Genomic DNA, 24,120 nt, shown 5'->3' on the forward strand with positions numbered 1-24,120 from the left:
GACATCCACAAGTGTAGCTCATGATTTTTTAGGAATAAACCCCAGTCTGAACCCAGATTGAAAAGTCCTAGTTAACCCAAGTTTCTCTGTGGCTGACCACAAACCATCCTCTCAACAACGTTCTATAAAAAGGGCAAGTTGAAGACTACAAAGTTGGTCAACATTGTTGAGTACCATGATAGTCTCTTAAGATAGCTTCTGATTCATGATACAGGATGGCCTTTCAAGAATATGTTTGATTCATGAGAGCTGTTTCAGAAGAAAAAATGTTGGCCAAAAACAATTACGCTCTTATATAATTTGAATAACTATTTCAGTCAAAGCCTCAATCATGTCTCATTCCATTAACATTTTCTCTTTTTATATACTGTACTACTTTTCCCTGTGGTCTTAAATTTGTCGTGGCAATCTGAAACTCTCCAACCAATGACTTCTTTTCAGTGTAACTGAGATAATCATCCATAGAGAGTGTTCTGCCTTTATAGGTTGTAACTAATATTGCAATGCAATAAACCTGACATCTTTTCCTAAAGGAGAACTTCTTAATCATCTTTAAAAGACATAGGGGTTTTAAGTTAATTATTCCTTTTGTTCTTTAATGATACTTTTTATAACTATTTTCATCTTCACTATGAATTTAGCACTTTTTTCTTTTTTAGCTCCATCAAGACGCGGTGACTTGGAAATTTTGGGTTATTGTATGATCTGCTGGCTTAGCGGTAGTCTGCCTTGGGAAGATAATCTGAAAAATCCAGATTATGTCAAAGAGTCGAAAATTAGGTAATTTTAACATACTTAACAATACTATTGGATATACTCAAACTGCTTGGTATAGATGTGTTTAGATGAAACTAAATATCATATTTTCATCTTAAAAATCCAGGTGAGACAGACTTGACAGGTTTAATTGAAATTGAATTATTGGGTGGAAGTTGGATGACATTCTTATTTCAGCTATGCAGTTAGATATTGCAGTGCGGTATTGCAACTTGAACACTGATTGATGGATTTATATACCACCTTTCTGAAACTGAAGGTGGTGTACATAGCACTGTCTCTTCCCATTGTCCCCATAATGAACAACTTAGAAAGCTTAGTTGACCTGAGAAGGAGCAATTGACCCGAAATCAGCCAATGAGTCTTTGGTTTGGGTTTGAGGGCAGAGCTGAATCTTACAGGAAGGGACAAAAATGCTTAATGTGAAAGAAGAATAAGGTAAACAAACAAAAGAGTGCATGTTGAATTAGTACAACAGATTTTTTTCATAAATGATACCACTTTTGATGTTGAAATTTAGAGATTTTATTACAGATACACATGCACATTTTGATTTTTGAACTGTTTTATCTGCACTCTAAGATAAAGCCAGAAACATTGAAACTAGAAATCCTGTAAAGTGTTAATGCTGAATGTTGTTATATTATTCTTAAGTGGTGCATGCTTTTTGTTGTCCTCCCTTCACAAAGCTTATTTAACATCAGCTTGCAACAGAATTCTAATATGATAGAATATTTATAACAGAATTATAAATGTTATAATATTTATAACAGAATTATAAATGTTTATTCATTAAATGCTATTTTTACTAGCTCTGCTGAATCCACATGGGTCCTAAATAAACACTATAGTATTCCTTTGACAGCTGAAAACATGAGACGTGAACATGGTCTTTGAAATGGACAGCTTGTCACGACCAACTTGCTACGGGACAATTTAACAATTCAATTTAATTATTTACAATAAATAATTATTTTAGTATTTATCATTCATTCACATTTCATTTTGTCCCTCATTTTGCATCCTTTCTTTAATGATTCTATTCCATTTCTTTTATATTAGTGTATCTCTTGCCCTGCAGTGAGTTGTCTTGTGGCGAGATGGCCGTGGTGAATTGTCATAGAGCCCATGGTCTATGGTCCCATGGTCCTAGCTTACTTATCCTGTTTTGCCATGTTCTACATATAATCTTCATAAAGCCAGATGCTAAAGTCATTTTAGTTTCACAATCATTGTTTTATTTGTAAAAATAAATGTTATAGATTCCTATTTCTCTTAACATTCTCATCAAAAACTTAATACAACAGGATTTCTATGTCAGAAAGTTTTCAGTCCTTACCCATGACAGCATGATTGTAACATATTATTCAATAACGGAATGTAATTTTAAAAAGCTAGAATAGCTTTATTACTCTTTATTATTATTATTGCTATCAGTGTATGTGTGTATTGCATGTACTGCATATATGTATTGCATATTTGACAGGAAAGAAAATCTAACAGATCAAAATTTAACTATTGATCTGTTAAACTCAATTTGACATCTTGTTTTTCCTCCCAGGTATACAGATAACATTTCAGACTTCATGTTGAAATGTTTCACTAAAGAAGACAAGCCGGGTAAGTGAGAGCCTGCTTAAATTATTTCATCAAACAAATGTAATTCTTTCATGTAAGGAAAAAAGATAAAGGAATTCTTTGAAACAAAATATTCCAGTGTCTCTTATTTGGGGAGTGAATAAATTGTCCCCCAAAGTCCTGACATGTAATTTACAGGCAGAATAAAAACACATGTCTAATATTTATGGATGATATAAGAGCAGCCTGGAAACAGACTTTTTCTCTCCTCCCTCATCATATACTTTATTTGAGGTTTCAGAGTAAGTTGAAAGGAAAAGCAACCCATTTTGCCAACAATATCTGTTTCACTAGCATTCTGATGCTATTGTGGTCTATATGTTTGCAGGCTTACTTACTGCACAGAAAAGAGTTATAAATGAAACTATATCTCATGAAATTGAATAAAGATAGTTTGCTAGGAAATATTTTTCTTTTCAGAAAAGATAGTAAAAAAAAATCTGACCAATGTTATTATAATTTCCCTGTTTAAATCTATTTGCTGATCTTAATTATTTTTAAAATCACGCTACTATTAAACATAGTTCTGTTTTAAGATTTACTGTGGTTATTTATTTTATAATTACATTTTCAAATGTCAAAAGATTAAGAAATAAATTATTAAAAGAGGGATCTGTTCATCTGTACTGTACATCCAGATTCTCCAGCATATTTGTGCCTGTAAACAAAGTTCATGTTATGTATACTATGAAATTTGATATTTCTACGAGACTTCAATATTCCTGAATAAAATGAATCTACAAAGATTAAATGACTGCCTCAGGTCTGCTTAGAACCTGACAAATATGGGAGAAGATGCCCTTCTTTATTCGACAAATCTATCCCCTCCAGAGTTATTTTTGAAGATGTGAAATTGTCAGGAAAGCTCTCCTTTTGACTCTTCTGTGATATTTATCTGGATCTAGCTATTACACTGATTATCCCAAGCAGAATTTTATGTATTTTATAGATTCTGTTTCCAAAAACAAAATACTTTCTGTGAGCAGAGAAGAAGAAAATATGTTTCTTAGCATGTTAGAAAATAGTTATGACTGTGTTGTATCTGAATTTTATACCTTATCACTATATTGCTACATGAAAATGTAATTGTTATATTGGGACTTTCCATTGCTTTCTTTAGATGAAATAGCCAGGTATATGGAAAAAGTGATGGCTCTGTCCTACACTGAAAAACCACCCTACCAGGAATTACGAGAAATATTTCTTCAAGGTCTGCAAGACATTGGTCACAAAGATGATGGCATACTGGATTTTGAAGTTTCATTGAATGGCGATGTTCCAGCAAAGCCTAAGGTCTTCTTAATTCAGATCTGTATTTAATGTATCTTGTTTTCAACTGAAATAAGAGTGAATGGTTTTATAAATGGTTAAATCAAGACAGTAAAGGGAAAGAAAAATTGTGCGTAGGAGACTTGACTGGGCCATTGGCTTATTTAAATTTCCTATAGCTACCTGCAATCCAAAGAATTAGTTCAAGTGTGGTTGAGAGTTGCACACACCTTTGAGGTGGTTCTTTGGTTCAAATATTTTAAAATTTGGGGCTACCAAATCAAAAATTGCCTTTGAAATCACACTCAGCATGAGTACTTGGGTGGCAAAAGCACTTGCCACAAAATTCTCTTAAGCAGATGTAGAAACATGCAATTTGTATGCAGTACTTAATTATGTGGGTAACCAGTTGTTCATTACTGAAAAATAGAAATTACAACAAAATCTTGAAATGAGTCATCATCCCCAATTGCATTCAAACTAAGCTTTCAAAGGATTTGATAGGGATCAAGTTATCTATGCATTTTGTATCCAGACATATTATCCATGCATTTGTATTGGATGTCAGGATTAATTGATCACCCTAATTATTAAATATATTATTCAAGGACAATGATAATTATGTAACTTTGGAGTTTGTAAATATGAGGCATTTTTGCAATGAAAATTTCTTTATGTAATATGTCTTTGGTCACATCAGATAGAAAAAAATACTGCTGCACATTTAATGTAGGTCATTCTTTTTAAAAGGAAGGCATTATTAACACTGACCTAAGTTAAATTTCATATATCTGTCTTTATCTCGCATACTGACTCCTAATATGTGGCCAATTTGTCTGAAACCAAGACTTGTTTTTATTCATGAAGAGGGAAATTTATAGTAAATATATTAACACAGATATTAAATGAAATTTATTATTTGGAATGAAAAAAGACTGTAAACTCACTAAGCAGCTTCCCTACTAGTAGTGTTTGTTAATGATACACATGGTAGAGGTCTCTGAAACCTCAAATAAGTTAGGAAATTGGCAAAGTACAGCTATAAAGTGATGGTAATCCCTATTTTTGCTAATGGCTGCTCAGTTATTTTGCATTAATTGCTTAATCCAAGCCATATTCAAGACCAGCATAATAAAAAATGCATTATAGGGTCCCTGTCCCACCATAAGATTTAGAGTGAATGGTTTGCTGGGACTAGGCCGCCAAGGTAGCATTCCTTCTAATATAGCCATTTCTAGATGAAAGAGCTGAATTGTCTCCACTTGAAGATGCCTATCGCAAATGAACAGGTGGTCCTTGATTTATGACCACAATTGTGAGCTGAGTTTCTGTCATAGGTGATCTGCTCATAAAGCATGACATTATGTGACCTCATCGCTTAGCAACAGCAATCCCAACACTCCCCATTGCTGTTAACTGAATTCCACTGATTATGTGAGGACCTACCCCAGTGTTGGCAAACCTTTTTGGCACTGAGTGCCAAAAAGCCCATGTGCCAGAAACCAGAAGAGTAGCTGGTTTCCAGGGCGTGCATGTGCACTGGCCACTTGTTCTTCCGGGTTCTGGCACGCATGTGCAGACCAGCTGGCCAGTGAGCATACACGTGTCAGAAACCACAAAAGTATTAATGAAGCACCCCCACCCCATCCTTCCCCCCCTGCCAAGGGAGCACAACCGCTTCCCAGCCGGCATGTCTGTTACCCCAGTGTTGGACAGACCTTCCTCCTGAAACAGACACATAAGGATAAGGCAGTTCTGCTGCCAGTGAACCCCTGGGCAGCAGAAGTGAGAGGACCAGGACGGCGAATCTGCCACCTCGGCTTCTATGGCTGCAGCCAACAGCGCCGCCTCTTCTTTCTCCTCTTCCACCGCCGGCATAGGAATCGGCCGCACTACCCATGCTTGGAAGAGCATGGCCTGCCAGTTTCTGCCTTTCATTTCAGCAGCGCCGCTGCCCTCCCACTGTTCGCCTGCAACTCCTTTCAATAGATAGTGGTACCTTCTTGATGGCCACTGAAAAACCCACCAGAAAATGTTCATTCTCGTTGTGAAAAGTGTTTGCCGGTCTCCTGCTTCCCCCCCACCCTCCCAAAAAAACCTTACTTTCTACTTAACTACTTAATGATACCTTGTTGTCCCATGGAGCTTGCATGCAAATGGGGTGAGACGGGGGGCTCTCCAAACTGTGTGTGTGTATGGGAGAGAGAGCGATCTTCAGCCAAGCTTCTGGCAGCGGTGCGGGCAGCAGGACCTTCCTGAGCAGCAAGGTGGGGGAGAGGCGTATAAAGCAAGGCAGGGAGGTGTGGAGTTGGCCCCCTGTGCCCCCCACTGGCTTTTCTGAGTGCCCTTCCAGCCAGGCACTGAAACGTGCAACTGCTGCTGCAGAGAGAGAGAGGAAGGGGACTTTCCAAACTGTGTGTTTGTGTGTGTGTGTGTGTTTGTATGAGAGTGCGAGCATGCAATCCCTGCTTTAGCTGGAGCATTTCAGCTAATGGCGATGGTGGCAGGGGAAGGGGACAGGAGCTGTTTTTCTCCGCATCTTCCCCACTGAAGCAGCGGCAGCCACCTAATGATTGCTCCCTCTCCAACCAGCCAGCCAGCACTGCCTGACCTGCACCCTGCCTTGCCAGCCAGCGCAAACCCTTGCTGTTCTCCTCGTCCTCCCTGCTCAAGCGGGAGCAGGCACCACGGGACAATGTCTCATTCCTGCCCCGGCGCAGCGAATTCTGGCTGGCTGGACACGGGTGTGAATGGCCTGGCCCCGCAGTGCTTCTCTGCTCCATTCAGCCTCCAAACAGTAAGGCTGGCTCACGTAAGCAAGCCGCGCACCAGGCCATAGACGGTGTTGGTTTCTGCATCCAGCCGATTCCAATCCCACGGCTGGCCTCGGAAGCCCCCACCCTGCCCCCACCCCTCTTATCCCGGCACCAGATAGCTGTTCTTCCCACATGGACTCAGTTCCTGTGCAGCCTCATCACCCTATAAAAAGGCAGCCGCAGGGTGATGGGCAGGAGCAACTGGCAGGCCCCCACAGCGTCTCCCACGGCAGCAAGCCAGGCCCTCAGTGGCGTATCCATGCGTGAGAAGTTGTGCTCTCCTCCGGCCCTCCTGGCGCAACTCACCTCCCCGATAGCGGCTCCTCCTCCAGCATCCTGGCCAGAAGCGGCACCGCGAGAACCGCTTCCAGCCCCTCACACTGCCGCTTCCAGCCGGGATGCTGGAGGAGGAAGTGGACTAGCCGTCATCAGGGAGATGAGCTGCCCCAGGAGGGCCGGAGGAGAGCACAGCTCCTGACACATGGAGACGCTGCTGAAAGCCCAGCTCGTCGGTGGGGGTGTGGCTGCGGGGGCTGGCCAGTCGCTCCTGCCCCTTGCTGCTGCTGCTTTTCTGTGGCATCCAAGCCGGCCAGGCGCACTGGACCATTGATGTGCATTGATGCTGCGGGCTGGAAGTCTGGGGCCACGCAAGAAGCCCACTTGGGAGGGGAGGGAGAGAAGCCCGGTCCGCCCGTCCTGGCCGACAGCTTGACTCCCCTAGGAAGTGATTGCTGGGATCCCCTCTCCATGTCTTTGGGCACGTGGAGCCATCGCTTGTTGCTCTTCCGGGTTCCAGTGTGCGCATGTGCATCAGCCAGCTGGTCTTCGCACACACATGCATGCCAGAAACCTGAAAACCAGGTGGCTGCCGCGCATGCATGCTCTGGAACCCGGCAGAGCAACAGGTGATGGCTCCGCATGCCTGAAGAGATGGCTCCGCTTACCACTTCTGGCACGCATGCCATAGGTTCGCCATCACAGACCTACCCCAATCCAAACCCTGAGGCTGCTCGTCACACTGCAGCTCAGAGGCTTCTTCATGTGCTGCAGCTCTGGGACTACAAGAAGCCCCTGAGCTGCTGTGTGAAGCCCAGTCCCAATCACAGCCCCCTCGCTCTCTTGCGTTCTGAGGCCCTTTTACTCTGTGTGATCTCTGCCATCTTCTTGCTTTCGCTGCTGGCAAAGTACTCCCAGCCTGACCCTTTATGAGGCAGCTGCTGACCATATGAGGCCATCCCATCCTCCCAAGTCCCGTAAGAAAACCACCAAGAGCAACTTGGTCAGCAAAGCCTTATGTGGCCAATGAGAACAAGATGGCAAAAGTCACCTAGGGCGGCAGAGGCTGCAGAGTTCAGGGGGCAAAAGAGCAGAGATAGGCAGGTTGGGGAGTTGAAGCACCCCTGTGTAAGTATGGCAGGCTGCCAAGTGATTGAATTTTGATCATGTGGCCACAGGGACTTTGCAACAGCCATAACTTTGGGAACCAGTTCTCAGTCCCTGCGTTCAGCATTGCTGTAACTTTGAACAGTCACTGAACAAAATGTTCGTAAGTTGAGGACTACTGTTTGTAGGTGTTACAAAGCAAGGAGCACCTAATGGGATTGCAGCTCTGCAGCCAAATGAATAGAATGTTTTTCAGTTGAAAATTTGATTTACAAAGGAGCTAACTGGAAACATGAATCCTTTTAAATATTTCAAGGAACTTGCAGCTTGCTTCCTATTACTCTATGCTTTGGGCTTTCTTTATTTTTGATTAGCATGTGAAATGAAAAAAAAAATAGAAATGGTTGTCTTAATATAATTCCAAGGTTTAACTAGATAGATTTTGTGTACTGAGATTTTCAATTCTACTGTGTCAGTTTAATTGTACTTTGTAGAAGAAAAATCCTAAAAGCATTTATTTAGTTTATAATTGGACAAGAGACTTGATTTATAAAAATAGAGTAGAATTCTTTAGAGTAAGTTCCTAATGCATAAAATGTAACTCTCTTTACAATGATGCTGTATTGGTAAAAACCTGCTTTATGTGTCATGAATCTTTTCAAATGAGGCAGGCTATTATAAAGGTAGGTAGATAAGCCTTGTAGCATTTCATTAGAAATAATTATTTTGATTATTCTGATGATTCCAAGGATTTACTTCTTAAATCTGTTGTAATCCCATAAAGACTTGCATAACAATTCTCTGGTTTGTTCGCATACACTTTTTCCCACCTGAACAAAGGTCTCTTCCCTTCTGGTTTTGGAGAAGCTCTTGTATAAAGTTTTATATATATATATGCCATCATTTTTCAAGCTAGTTAGTTCTCAAACAAACAATGGCTAGATCTGAAAGAAAGAGTAGGAGTGTACAAGCTTAAGGATGCTCAGGCTCCTAACTCAGTATGCCATATTCCTTAGCTCTCAGACAAGTATAAGATGAACTACTCTTTTCTCTCCCACCATTCCCCCCCCCCCTCCCACCAAATGAGCTGCTGTAGAACATTATGTTTTTAACTGGTGTACAGCTGTATACCTGCTAAGGAACAAACTCCAGTAACGACATACTTTTGATTATGGATAGGACTGCACGATACATTTTTCAATTTCAATATTAGCTAGGAATCTATTCCAAGTTGAACCTCAAAACTGCATTCTGTTGGGTACATATGATGATGCCATATCATAATGGCTAGTAAATTGAGAAATAGTAGAGTTGCTGCCCAGCTAATTGAAATTGGTTACAGAGGGAGTTATTCATCTTCTCTATTGTGCATTTTAAGTGATTCTGGTTCTGGGATTTATTAATGAGAGAGCATTCCCTACTAGGCTTAAATTTAATTCACTTTCATATGAACTGGATGATGTTGCTGTAACAGTTACATTTGTTCAGTTAACTTCTGCCAAAAGAGAAGTTTCCTTCAATTTCATGCAGTGAAATTACAATTATTGAGCTTGTAAACTACTCAAGTCATGGAATATGCTTAGTGATGAGTCCATTGATGACATTTGATAATAGCTAGAAAACATTTGAACTGAAATAAATATGAATTAGTAATTCATAGTTCACTGTGCACTCTGCATCAGACTTGAGTGTTGCCTCTGACAGACTTTCCTTGATATCTAGCTGGCCTGAATCAAAATTAAGAATGTGCTTTTCACTGTATAATCTGGAAAGCTAGTTTAGTATGTGGAAAGTACTGAATAGCTGCTTTAACAGTAAGTCTTAAAAAAGCACAGCTCTATTCCAGTTGGACAAGAAGGATGCATTTATATCCTGTATATAAAAGCAATACAATGCTGAAAGATTCCTTCTTAATTTTGGTCAGAATGAGAAAAAATGTCTCTTTATTCCTGCCTAATGCATCACAAATCTGCTGACATGCTAACCTTGGAGTTTGAGTTGGTGTTAATCAGGCCTATGCACCGGCAAGAAAGATGTACCTAATGCACTCCATCAGTGCTATTTGCATATGGAAGTTCTCCCAGGGGAGCTGCCCTGTGCCAGCTGAGGGTTACCTGCCCACTGCAGTTATTGTATGTAATTATCGAACCAATCTGTTCAGCCCAGCGGGGTTTAGATGGTAATCGTGAAAGATGGAAAGATGTAATGCAGTCTCCCCTTTTCGCATCGGCTATATAAGCTTGTAGCCACTTCAGCTCTTTCACTATGGATATACTTTGATCAAAGTTACCAAAAAAGTGAGTGGAAGCTTAGTAGTACTTTTTATGCTGATAGGCTAAGAACATTGAAAAACATTTTGGTTTCTTAACATTCATAGTAAAACAGGGGAAATATATGCACAGTTCCAGTTTCTTTTGAAGCATATTGTCCTCTCTGCACCATTTATAAGGGATCTAACCGGATGCATTTCTGGTTGAGAAGCAGTTCTCGCTGTGGAGGGTAAGGGAATAACAAACAACATTTTAACCAAATAAGTCTGAAAGCTTTTAGAAATCTCTTTTACGTTAAAAAATGAATCCCAGGAAGAGCCAGAACTTTATTTATTTATGTTGTTTTCTAATTGGAATGTTTTCAAACTATTAAAAATCAGTATGGAAAGGAGGCTGTCAATGGTGGCTGCTTGAAATTTTACTTTTGGGGTTCACTGACTATAATTTAAATTTTGATCTTAAATAATAAATGAATGTTTCTAATTCATGATCTATAATTCTACACTATATAGTAATTGGTATTCTTTTAAAAATAATTTAAAAATAATATTGGAATATGTATTTTTCTCATTGTTTTAGCACTATATTTCATTATTCTGAAAATATGAAATATAGTGAATATCTGAATTCTTACCTAAATGTGTGTAAAGCCTGAATTTCTTAGCAGAGAAGTGTCTGCAATTTGTACAAGACAAGAATCCCTCCAATCACTTAAAATAAAATTTCAATATAAAGGAAGCTGCTTAGGCAGTGCAAGAAGCAAATTTTGTATGCATAAGAAGTCTTGTTGTATGGAAGGCCCACACTCAATGTGCTGTTGTAATTGTACCTGATTACTGTAAACTACACTCTTGTTGTGGAATAGACTAAAATAGGTTCATGCCAGAACCTGTATAAAATATTAAAAATCATAGCATGATTCCTAAGATAACATGCCTTTTCTGTTAAAAGGTTTTTGAGTTAATTACTCAGAGGATAGAAAACTTTGAGAAATATGGTTAGCAATTTTATATATGGTGTTATCATTTGTTTAATTTGCCTGTGTGCACTTTTTCTGTTTTGATTTGGACGATAGACAAAAAGAAAATTAGTTGCTGCATCAGGGACAGCTACTGCTGAGGAGGACAATGCTGAAATAGCTGTTGACAGTGTGAAAAATGCCAAAAAAAGAAAGCCTGCATCACCGAGTAAGTCAAACATTCTTATTAGTGTTTGTCACAGATTTATCGCTATAGAAAAATTCAAAGATGTTTAAATTCTACAATAAATGTTAACCATTTTGTTGGGTAACATGGAAAAAGAAAGATTGTCAGCTATCTGCGAGTAGCAAATGTGAAATATATTTATTGCTCATCATATAAAACTGATGACAGTTAGTTAATGAAAGTTGTTGGCGGTGGCTCCCTACCCCTTTTCCCACCATTTATTTTCCTCTCTGTTTTCATTTTTATCCTCACCTATCTTGTCCAATTCACTGTCAGGAAGTGCTGACTCCCCACAACCAAGTCATCACAGCAGGTTGCAGCCAGAGGCTACCAACAGCAGCAGCAGCAGCAGCAGCAGTAGTAGTCACTTGCAACAGTGAGTGCAGTTACTTAAGAAAAGGGAGTTATGCAGATAGACTATAAAATCTTGGTAGTATTTTGGCATATACTATAGTTTATGACCGGCAGATGCACATCAGCAGGACGACTGAAAGGAAGGCTTGCCAATTCTTTTAGCAGGAAATGCCAGGAATTAGTTTGGACCTCACACATTCGCTGCTTGTGAGTTATAGCCCGTCTCTAAAAGGCACTGTGGCAGATGGTATCATTTCCAAGTTAGGACTGTGCAAAGCATCAAAGGATTGCTTCCCTTTGAAAGAAACCTCAATCAAGGCGCACTTTTGAGGCAGTTCTGTGAAATGTAGTGGCACCTGGTATACATCAAAAAATCACTTCAAAGGCTTGCAACGGTTTTCATGCCCAGAAGACACTTGGATCGGCGGTTCCAACCCACCTCAATGTTGCTATTAAAAATGTTGAAGCAGAGCGTCCTACTTTCTTGAGTTAAAGCTTGTCTTGAATTATATTCCTCCTTTGATCTTTTGAGTTGGCTCCACAAAATGAAGCTGTATTGCTTTGGACAGCAAATATTTTTGGCATTTTTTAATTTTTATTTGTTTAAAACATTTATAGCCAACCTATTATTCAGAGCATCAATCTACAATCTATAAGAAAGCAAGAAAAAATAGTAAAACAAGTTAAATATAACTACAGCCAAGTTAAGACACGGCCACAACAACCAAAACAAAGATACAGCTAAAGGCCAGAAGGCATAAACAGGCTGTGACAGTAATGGCAACTCAAATTCATCTTCATTTAACGACCCCATAATCCCTTGCAGGGTGGAGCCTGGCAACTGAATGGAGCTAGCAGAGTATTTTAATGGCTGGATGCCTTTCCTGTCACCAATGCGGAGTTTCATTCAGCACATATATTCTCAATGTGCCCAGAGAGAAATATCTATCTCTACCTAGGATCGAACTCACAGCCTTTTGATGGCTCTAGGCCACCACATCACTCGTATTGAAAGGCAGAAAATGTCAGCACAAACCTGGAAATGACATTACATACCTGCAGCCATATTGTCAGGATTCCGGCAGTTACCCCAATTAAATCATGAGTCTCGAGCCAAGCTTCCAAAACTTCAAAGGATTTTTTGGGAGTTAACATGTCCGGCACTGCCTGGGTGTAGCCAACTCTGAGACACATAATTTCTTGTCACCCTTAACCCTGTTTTTCCCCCACCCTCTGGATGTATCATAATTCATATTCTCCAATGAGACACATCCATAGCCAAGAGTTATCAATCATGTTCTCCAGTTAGAATTTTGCGCAGCAGAAACTTCAGACATCAAGTTACTATCTCTGAAAAACTATGTAAGGAATGCACTTTCAATTTCCAAGATGCCGCACTGCTCTTTCAAACGCCTTCCCCACTCCCTTTTGGTTGGCAAATATTACTATAAATATTACTATTACTATATTACTATAGCTCATCCAGGTCTTAACATTTGAGTATTTAGATACTGGGAGATATGCTCTTTCAAGTATTAGTACTTGACACTTAAAGCAGCAATCCCCAATCTTTCCGGTTTTGCGGACTGCTGGCGGCTTGGGTGGGGAAGACAGGATGGTTCTGTGCTCACTCATCGCTCGTGCGGCCTGGTTCTGAACAGGCTGCAGCCTGCTATCAGGTCCAGGCGTTTGGGACCCCTGACTGGATATCATTACAAGTGGTCCTCACTTAACAACTATTTGTTTAATAATCATTTGTAGTTAGTAGTGCTGAATGACTGGTATAAGACCAGTCCCTAAAGTTATGACTGTTGTATTCTCCCCCCCCCCCCCAATGGTCAGGTAGTCAAAATTTGGGTGCTTGGCAGCCCACCTGCACTTAAAATTACAGGATAGGTGCTCCCCCTACCCTGATTCCGCATTTCTGCCCTTCTGATCACTAAACACAACACTGTCTCTGCCAGGCCTGCTGGCTTATGTTTTGTCTGTGCCAGCCTAGCTGACCATTGCTGTGTTTTTCTTTCTGCTGCTAATGCACCCAGCCTGGCTTGGACCTATCACTGCCATCGTTAACTAAATCCCGCCCAATTTCTAGGCAGGACCCACCTCCATCCAAGCCATTTCCAGCTTGATCTCTCCCAACCTCAAGCCTCAGTAAGATAAGGTACTGCCTTCTCCAACTTTATTGCATCTGAACCACTACACCAGCAGGCCCCAACCTTTCTGGCGGGGATGGGGGGGGGGGAGAGAAGTGATGGTTCTCTGTGAGTGGTAGGCTTGTGTGTGAGCGCTTGCGCAAGTGGAGCTGCACGTGATCGCCCGCTGCTTCCGCAGTCTGGAGGTTGGGGAACCCTCTGCACGACATCAAATTGGTTCTCATTAGGCAGGCAGTGTAGTTATTTTAGGTTCAGCATTATATAATTTCTGAAGAATGTACCAGCTGTGTTCTGCACTAGTATAGCAGAACTGCATACATGCTTTTCCAGGGAGAGTAATCTTATTCAGAATCTGAGAGCAGATTCCTGCTCCTAGTCAATTCACAATGTCTTATTCATAGGAACATCTTCAATTTATTGGCAATCAGCAGGTTCTAATGGATATTCAACACCTATATTGTTTCACTTGACTGGATGTTAAAATACTGATGGCACTTAACCCCAGACTCCAATGAACTCAATGAGTTGTTGCATAAAAATGTTGAACAACAAGGATGATGGAATGGATCCCTGTGGTATCTGACAGTTGAACAGCCATGAGGCCAAGTAGAAACTCCTGAAAGCCATCCTCAAGAGTTGATCATACATATGAGTGCAACCAGTGAAGAAAAGCACCTTCTACTCCGATCGCAGTCAGTCAGTTTAGCAGTCAGATCCACCATATTTGTGTAGTTAGATTATCATTCTAAAATACTTTCCGATACAAATTCTCTTTAGGAGTTATAGCATCATTTCTTTCAACAGAGGGAAATTTCTCCTAGTGTAATAAGAAATTTATCACACTCTAGATGCACCCCATCAGTGCATCTATTATATTCTACATCAGGGGTCTTCAAACTTGACAGCTTTAAGACTTGTGGACTTCAACTCCTTAGAATTCCTCCTCCTGTCATGTTAGCCCAGGAATTCTGAGAGTTGAAGTCCACAAGTCTTAAATTTGCCAAGTTTGAAGACCCTTGCTCTAGATGCACCCCATTTTCATTGACCTTAATAGTCAATCTTGGGAAATATATTATTAAGGCATTATTACATCCCAAAACCCATATAATTAACTGTCCAACGCTTTAGTCACAAGTTATACGGAAACTACAGAGATGTTATTTGAATTGGATTCTAATTTAGAACTCCGATTATGGTCTGGAATTACATGTGAAACTCGTAACAGGCATCATGAAAGGCCTGTGAATTTTTGTGATTATTAAAGTAATTTAGATATTGAGGTAATGCAAGTGTTATTGAAGTGCATTATGTTAAAATCAGATTTAAGAAACTACAAGTAAAATGTATGTTTTTCTGTATTTATGCTCATGCTAATAACATGGAAAACTGGACACTTTTGATTAGATGCAAAGTTCATTTAAGGATAAAGAGCTAAACTGAAGTATTTCAATATTGCTTCAGGATGGATTATACTTTTTCAGTAAGTGTATCTTCCCCTCAATTTCAAGGCTGGTAGTTTATGTGGATGCATGGGAAGCACACATTTGTTGTTGTGGCTATAGACAAATGTTCCCTATGCTTCCATTTGAGCAATCAAACTGAAAGCACAGCTGTTTACTTCATTTTCCACATCAGTTGCTGGAGTAAGACTTAAAACTTGAATATAAACAATGTAAGTCAGACTAAGCAACTCCACTATTGCTTCTGTCTTCAAAATCATTTTTTCCTTGACATTTTTTGTTCCTTTAGGAAATTTATTTTGCTGGAGCCAGAGAAAGTTGGCTAGATATTTACTCTTGATGGGTTGCCAGTTCCTTGTTCCAATCAAATATCCAATTCAATTCAATATATTTATATTTTTGATCACCAGCCATGCCAAATAAGTTAAAACCTACATGAAAGTATCCATACTTTAATAATATACATCATAATGTGCAAAAATCATTAAGAATATTAAAACTTTATTATAGCAGATAAAATGGAGAAATATTGGAAACTTAATAAAACCATATCTGTTAGCAGCAGCCTGTGCAAAGCTTGCTGGCCTCGGTAGTGATAGCTCCTTGTCTAAATTCATTAAATATTCAATTTGATGTGACTCGGGTCAAAATGATTTTTTTTTTTTATCAAGAGGGTCTCCAAAAATTTTCTGCATGCTGAAAGCAGAAATAGTACAGTATAATAAATATTGTGTAAAATCTTCTATAATTTCCTGGGAACATGGGCAGAGGGACATATTATATGGAATATTAAGAAATTGGCCCTCTTTAATTGATGATGCCATTTGCTGGAACTCTACACTCATGAGTGACTCAGGAGGATAGCATTGTAACATGCCCTAAATGTTTGCATTCAGTTTTAGTTTTTTTAAGTGTATACCCTTAGGCGATTTTATTTTGTAATGGTTTCAGAAAATGTCTTTAGGCAAAGACATGTAAAGCCCAGTTTCAAATTTTTCATTTGTGTTATTTAAATTTTAAAATAATTATGGAGAAAACCCAAAGGTATGTATGTGATTGGATACGAATAAACCAATTGGTACAAGAAGGAATGAAGTAACTCCTGTGCTCCAATCAAATATAATTTGTGTAGCTAGGTATATCATTTTTAGAGTTATTAATATCCTGAATTTGATGTGGATTGTAAAGTATTAGTAAGTAAAAAAAAAAGTATTTGATTAAATTCAGAATTTCTATGAACTGCCTTTTTAATAATGAAATTGTCTTTATTCATAATAACTCTAGAGATTGGAGCCACCAAACCCAAATTACAGAAGATGTCACCCAAACCCAAGACAAACTTGAAACCAAGGAAGAGAGTTCAGAAGTTAAAAAGCCCAGAATGAGTTTCCTACTTGCACTGAGTAGTGGGTTATTGGTTTTTTTCTTTTGTTTTAATTTTACCTTATTACAGTACCATTTAGCTTTTTCATCTTTTGTATATTTGTTTAAACAAACATCTATAGTGCTAGCTTGAAAAAGTTTTTAAATCTTATATGTAGAATGTACGGTTTAGTATGATTTTACAAAAGTTTCAGTGTTTTGGCATTTCTTTGCACATTCTTGCATTCAGCTATTTTGTATAAACTTGAATAAAAAGGAAATAATGTCTGTGTAAAATAAATATTAAAAATTTAATTATAAGTTCTTGGTTGCATATGTGTGCATGTGTGTGTAATCACAGTCTGGCTCAAACCTATACTTACAATTTTATTGTCTAAAAAAGTAATAAAAAGGAACAACCAGGTTAAAAAAATCAAATGGAGGCAGAGGAACAGGAAGAATGTACTGATAGTTCAAAGATACATATTTTGGTTTAATTGGAATAGGACATCAGTTTTCCCAATGCTTCCTTGAAAATGTGAGATTTGAGCAGTGGGTTGGTAGGAGAGAAATAGAGGTACTTCTAAACGTATGGATTAACAAGGGACAAATCTCTAAATCGTTTCAAGGAACAGAAGACCACTGGATGGGAAAATATATTACAACTGGATAAATGGAAATTATCAGAAAGGGAATGTTGGGATAGAAGCTAGATCCAGGCAGGAAATGTGATTTTGAAGATAAAGACCAGGAAGTTTGTCTATCAGTAGAGCAGCTTCAAGAACAAACACATATGTTTCCTGGGAGCTCTGATGCTTTAAAAAGCAACGAGAGAATGGAAAAGCATTTGACAATGTTAAAAATATTGCAATAACCTGTGTTTTTGAGGGCGGGGTGGAAAGGGGGTGGCAGCTCTTGGGAGTCCTGATTTGAATGCAAAGTCCCTTACACAAAGAAAGTAAGCTTCCCTTATAGCCTGCATTTACTGCTCTTGATGACTCCAGTTGTGTGTAAATATTAGAAAACAGCAGGGTCCTGCATTCCAAGAATTACTTGAGCACTGCCATGAAGACGAGAGTCCTTACCGGTATTGTAGTCATATTCCCAAGCTCTCCTGCTGTTTCTAATCTGTGCACGCAGCCATGAAAAAACCGGACTGACATTTACAGGCACAGCAGGGAGACACTTGAGTCAGGGAATATTAAAGACAACGCCACATACTTGGGATTTTTCCCCCTTGTCCCTTTTCATAGTGGTCACCATACATGAGACCTTTTCACAGGAGAGCTAGTTTGCTCTTCAGCTGATGGTGTAATGAGAGTATTGATAATGAATCGTTCAACAGTTCTTTTAGTGGTAAACATTCAGCAGATCCTTGTTTACTTTCCTACCTTCTAATTTAAAATATCTGCAGAAGAGAATCCAATTTAATTGTAAGCATAGTTTAATTTATTTTATTTTAACCATGTGCAAACCTGCCTGCTTTATAATTGTATTTTCTTTATTTGTATTGAGTCTTAACTATTATTAAAACAGATAAATACAGCTATATACTCATACGAACAGTAATTTTGCATATATACAGACTACACATATACAATTAAGTGTATTTATAAATTCATATTCAGTTTGCTATTTTGATACGCTAAAATTCAAGTTGGAATGAGCTGTCAGGTTTGACATGCCATAACACCATTAATACAATTAGAACTGGTGGAGGGTGGGTGGTGAGGGAGAAGGTTGTGTATTGTGTGGTTGACTTCTCAGTTAAAAGTTTTATCTCCTCTTGAGAATAAGACTAGACAGACTGTCATTTGCTATTACTTACTCTGCTTAGCATTATCACCAGAGCTCGCTCACTCTTCCTCTTATTTTTTGTAATTAGCTAAGTTGGCTCTTAAATTTTAATAGCCAATTGAAGCTACGTTTTAGCCAAGTTCTATATCTAAATTGTATTCAGTCCATTAAGAAAGTTGGTTAAAAGGCTATTAAAGCAAAAAGCCAATACATAGTAGTTAGCAGTTATGTTTGCAACACTAGCAATGGTAGCCTTCAGTGGTGTTTTTAAAAAGATCATGTTCCATGTTACTTTGAGAATGTTCGAGGAATTACCAAACCAGGGCTGCAATTTTATCTATGTTCATTTGAAAAAAGCGACTGAATATAAAATTGCATGTTAGTTTAGGAAACCCAATAAGTACATGTGATCCTAGCTAAAACCAAAGTATTTCCTCTAGTTCAACGGTCGCCAACTGGTGGGCCGTGGCCCACTGGTGAACCGTGGAAAAACTTTGGTGGGCCGCAGAAGAAATGGCCCCTAAAAGCAATTAATCTGGGCCACACAGTTCTTGCGGTTCTCCAAGGGACCCCGGAGTCAGGTCCCTGAGATGCACAGCCAACCAGCTCCTACACCTGGCAGCGGCAACAGCAGTGCCCTCCCCCAGCACCTGCTATCAGCTCTTCCCCATTAGTTGTCTAGCTTTGAATTGCTCCCAGCTCTCACTCTTTCCTCCCCCCCCTCCCCCCACGTGCAGGCAGGAAAAGAAAAGAAGACGGAGCCATGCACAGTTCTCCCCCTTTCCAGCCCTTGCTTCCTCTCCCAACATCGAAGCCTCGGAAACGCAGTGGTAGCGTCCTGAGTTGCCTTAGAATGCTCGGTTAGTGAAGAATCGCCCTACCCAGAGAAGGAGGTGGTGCTGGAGGAGGAGAAGACAGTAGTTGAAAAGCAAGCAACTGAGGGTGCTACCGCTGTGGCGGCTTTGCCTGCATTTCTGAGGCTTCGATGTTGGAAGAGGCAGCAAGGGCTGGAAAAGGGGAGAGAGCTGTGCACGGCTCCATCTCCCTTTCCTTTCCTGCCTGCACGGGGGGGAAGAGAGAGAGCCGGGAGCAATTCAAAGCTAGAAAACTAATGGGGAGAGCTGACAGCGGGCACTGGGGGGAGGGGACTGTTGTTGCCACCACCAGCCATGTGTGGGAGCGTGCATCTCAGGGATCTGAGCCAGGAGGCATGGGAACTGCAAGTGGGAGCATTGAATGATTTCGAAAAACTCCTGGAACACGGTAGATTGGCGTTTTGTAGGTCTCAGTGAAAGAGTGAGCTTTGTTTCGTCTCCTTTCCTCCCCTGGTAATGCGAGAGATGCTTTCTCTCCCCCACCCCCCACCCCAAATAATCACTGGCTGTGCCTGGGTTTGGCAGCGAAGTGCCCCCAGGGACACCTTTCCTTGCCTGTCTCCAGGTGACACTTTTCCTCAGCTGCAGATCTGAGCCTCTCAATCCTCCACCCGGGATCTGAAAGGAGCTCCCACTTTGTCCCACTCCCCTCCCCCAATTAATCACCAAGAGTGGCAGTCCTTCTGCAGGCACATGCCTGCTGAGAAGCCCCTGGAGTGGCAGCCAAGGGGCGCTGCCCCCCAAGGAGAGCAAAGCCCCCTTTCTGCCTCTGCTTCTCCCAGCGGCAGTGGCCCCAGGCCCCTCAGCTCAGACACACACACACACACACACCCCGCCCGCTCTTCTGTCTCTTTGGAAGGTGCCAGCCCTGAAGTTTTATTTTGTTATCATTAAGCATTTACATTTTTGTTATAATTAAATAAGTGTGTGTGTGTGTGTGTGTGTGTGTGTGTGTATTTAACATAAAAAATTATATTAAATATATTAGATTTAAAAAAAAAATCGTATTAGTGGTCCTCGGGATTTGAAAGTATGAGTTTGGTGGTCTAGTTTATCTATGTAAATTAAATCATTAGCAAAAACAACCAAAGTGCCATCTGATGGAATTGTAATCTTGCAGTGGTTAGTTTATAAATTGTCTTGCTATTTTAAGGTGAGAAGGGAAACATATAATGTCAACATGTGGGTAGTGAATACCACTTCTAATTGAAGGCTTTAGTCACACACATATACTTCCTTGCCATGACCTTTCTGTTTGGATTTAGTTCAGTGGGAAATAAAGCTGAACTATATATAAAGTTGTTCCACACATGGATCTCACTTCTTTGACTGCTGTGCTGAAACTCAATTCTTTTAAAAGAAGTGGAAGTGGACCCTTTAGCTCTCTGAATGTCAAGTCCAATTACTCCAAGCCAGCAGAGCAAAGTCAAGCAATATGTAAAGGACCAAAAATATATGAAATATTTCTAAATGATGGTTCATTACAAAAGACTCATTAAGAAAGAATTACTAATTCAGTTGTGTTAGCTAGTACAAGTGCAGCAACTCTGGGAAAATGGTCTGTATGCACATTTTTTCTTTACATTTGTAATGACTTTATGATGATGCTTCCTATCAACTCTTATAATTTAATAGGCCTGTTTTCTATTAATGTGTGATTCTGTTTAATTCCTGGAATGTTGGAAATCACGTTTTTTGCACGTGGCCAAATTATATCACATGTTCCCATCACTTTGAAATTGCACCAGTAAAAACGCACTTTGTAAAGTAGGTCACATTAGTCAACAACAGCTGAAATAAAATCATTGCAGACTAAGAGAAGACCAGCAAATGACAAAGCTGCAATTAACTAAATTTCCATCGCATTGCTTGCCTGCTGCTGGTGGTTAAGATGAACACCATTTGAAATAGACCGTATTCTGGCCTGACATTAGCATATTGCTTTGTTGCTCCTTGTGCCACCGATTGTGAAGTGCCAGGAATCATTTGGGAATGTCTATTCCTGATAGCTTTAAATTCTGCAATCAAGCTTTAAACTGTGCAATTGGCTTCAAGTGTGATATACTGATAGGAGTAATTCCCTGAACTGCCAATAGATGCATCTGAAAACTCCAGGGACTTCTCATTTGAATTAAAATTTCCGCTAGAGTTCATACATGATATATGAGAGGACTGTACAAAAAAGAAGTATAGGAATTGCAAATCTGAAATAGTTGTCCCAAACCACCATTTTAAAATCTGGCGCCCTCCAGATAATTGGAAATACAAGTTTTACAATTTCCAATCACTAACAGCTATACTGGCTAACTAACAACTACTGGCAGATGGATCATCTTAAATATCTGTAGGACAATATGTTCACCCTTGCATGATAGGAAGCAGTTGAATCAAAGGTTAGAGATTGGGTAAACTGAAAGAAGATAATTAGTTATTCTTCATTGGGTATCTTATGTAAAGATGAGAATCTCATAGCTTTTTAATAATGAATTAAAACTTCCAATAGCATTGGCCAGATGGACAATGAGAAACAACTAGCAACTTAAACATATAGCTCTATATGCTGACAAATGTTATTAGACACTGAGATCTTGGATCAACTGGAGTGGAAGGGATGATCCATACCCTTCTTTGGGCTCTCTCTCTTTCAGGTTTGGAATCAACCACCTCTTTAGAGTTCGGAAAGATTGAAGGCAAAAGGAAAAAGAGATGGCAGAGGATGAGATAGTTAGATACAGAGGTGGTATTCAGCAGGTTCTAACCAGTTCTGGAGAACCGGTAGCGGAAATTAATAATAATAATAATAATAATAATAATAATAATAATAATAATAATAATAATAATAATAATAATAATGGATAGAAGCATTCCTGTCAAACAGACAACAAATGGTCAAAATTGGGAGCGTCCTATCAAATTCTGTACCTGTCAACAGTGGGGTCCCCTAAGGCAGTGTTCTAGGACCAACTCTTTTCATACTCTACATAAATGATCTCTGTGATCATATTAAGAGCAACTAAGTTCTCTTCGCTGATGATGTAAAGCTATTCAACACCACAGACAATACTGCTATCCTTCAAAAGACCTCGACTATGTATCAGAATGGTCAAACAAATGGCAACTTCAAATCTCAACAAATAAATGCTCTGTCTTACATATTGGTAAAAAATATATATCAGAAAATAAAATACAAGCTGAATAGTCAAGACCTTGTTGATGATCCAAACTCTGTCAAGGACCTTGGATTACTCATCTCTAATGATCTAAGTGCTAGAGCCCACTGTAACTACATAGCCAAAAAGGCATTAAGAGTTGTTAACTTAATCCTACGTAGCTTTTTCTCTGGTAATATCACACTACTAATGAGAGCATACAAAACATTTGCTAGACCAATACTTGAATACAGATCATCAGTCTGGAACCCACATTACGTATCTGATATTAACACAGTCGAGAAAGTCCAGAAATATTTCACAAGAAGAGTTCTCCACTCTTCTACTCATTGCAGAATACCTTATGCCACCAGACGTGAAATTCTAGACCTAGAAAACTAGAACTACACCGCCTTCGGTCCAATCTAAGTATAGTATATAAAATTATATATTGCAATGTCCTACCTGTCAAAGAATACTTCAGCTTCAACCATAACAATACAAGAGCACACAATAGATACAAACTTAAGGTAAACTGAACCAAACTTGATTGCAGGAAATATGACTTCAGTAACAGAGTGGTAAATGTCTGGAATACTCTACGTGACTCTGTGGTTTCTTCCCCAAACCTCAGAAACTTTAACCTTAGATTGTCTACTATTGACCTCACCCCTTTCCTAAGAGGTCTGTAGGGGGCATGCATAAGCGCACCAACATGCCTACCATCCCTGTCCTATTGTTTCTTTTTAATTTTTATTTCTTTTATTTTTCTTATATGTATCCATTTCATGTATCCATAACTATGTTTATACTTATACCTGTTTTATAATTGCTTGACAAAATAAATAAATAAAATAAATGAATTTTGAGTAGTTCACAGAACCGACAAATACCACCTCTGACTGGAGATTTTACAGTATCCTTCCCCTGCCACGCCCACAGAACCAGTAGTAAAAAAAATTGAATCCCACCACTTGTTAGATAGTGTCAGTGATGCAGTGAACATGAATTTAAGCAAACTCTGGGAGACAGTGGAGGACAGGGGGCTGGAAATGGCATCCATGGATTCACAAAGAGTTGGACATAGCTTAGTGATTGAACAGTAACAAACCTTTTTAGAGATGTCTGCAAGGAGTTTTTCTTTTAAACCATTTTCCGATACCTCGATCAAGTTAGGATTTTCCGATTTAAGCTTCTGATTTTCAGATTTATGCTTATGATTTTCATAAAGAAAATTATGGTGAAGGGAGAGGTTTTCCATGAATCCTACACATTTCTATAAATGATCTGGGATTGATTGGTTGCATGGTTGGTTTTGGTTTTGCAAGACTTTACAGCTTAATTCTAGGCATGTTCTATGGGAAATAAGTCCTACTGAATTAAATAGGAATTACTCTCAGCTCAGTGTGCAAAAGCTTGCACACTAAAAACCACATTTATTCCAACCCCATTCTGGTGCTTTTGGGGTGCAGATTAATCTAACTTGGGATATTTTGGGTATAAAAACTGCCTCAGGTGTTCTGAAAAGTCTGAAAAATTGCATGCTGGGAAATATCGCTACAGAAATTTTGAAGTGCCACCTTGCAATTCAAAGAACCAATTTTTAATA

The 24,120-nt window shown here is 39.5% G+C and overlaps 1 protein-coding gene across 4 annotated transcripts in view; it reads left to right on the top strand.

Moving 5' to 3' along the window:
• The window catches only part of VRK1 (VRK serine/threonine kinase 1), a 32,219-nt gene extending 15,214 nt beyond the window's left edge, over positions 1–17,005 (top strand). For all 4 annotated transcript variants that reach the window (XM_026679390.2, XM_087952141.1, XM_087952143.1 and 1 more), the window contains 5 exons: positions 660–780; positions 2,339–2,397; positions 3,536–3,708; positions 11,229–11,340; positions 16,613–17,005. In XM_026679390.2, coding sequence (XP_026535175.1) covers positions 660–780; positions 2,339–2,397; positions 3,536–3,708; positions 11,229–11,340; positions 16,613–16,713 — 566 coding nt within the window. In that variant the 3' untranslated portion in view covers positions 16,714–17,005. The remainder of the gene's footprint in view (positions 1–659; positions 781–2,338; positions 2,398–3,535; positions 3,709–11,228; positions 11,341–16,612) is intronic.
• The last annotated feature ends 7,115 nt before the right edge of the window (positions 17,006–24,120 follow it).

Source organism: Notechis scutatus, chromosome 1 (genome assembly GCF_049901735.1).
Source record: "Notechis scutatus isolate UNSWTSFEM ecotype Mainland chromosome 1, rNotScu1.2, whole genome shotgun sequence".
Lineage (NCBI taxonomy): Eukaryota > Metazoa > Chordata > Lepidosauria > Squamata > Elapidae > Notechis > Notechis scutatus.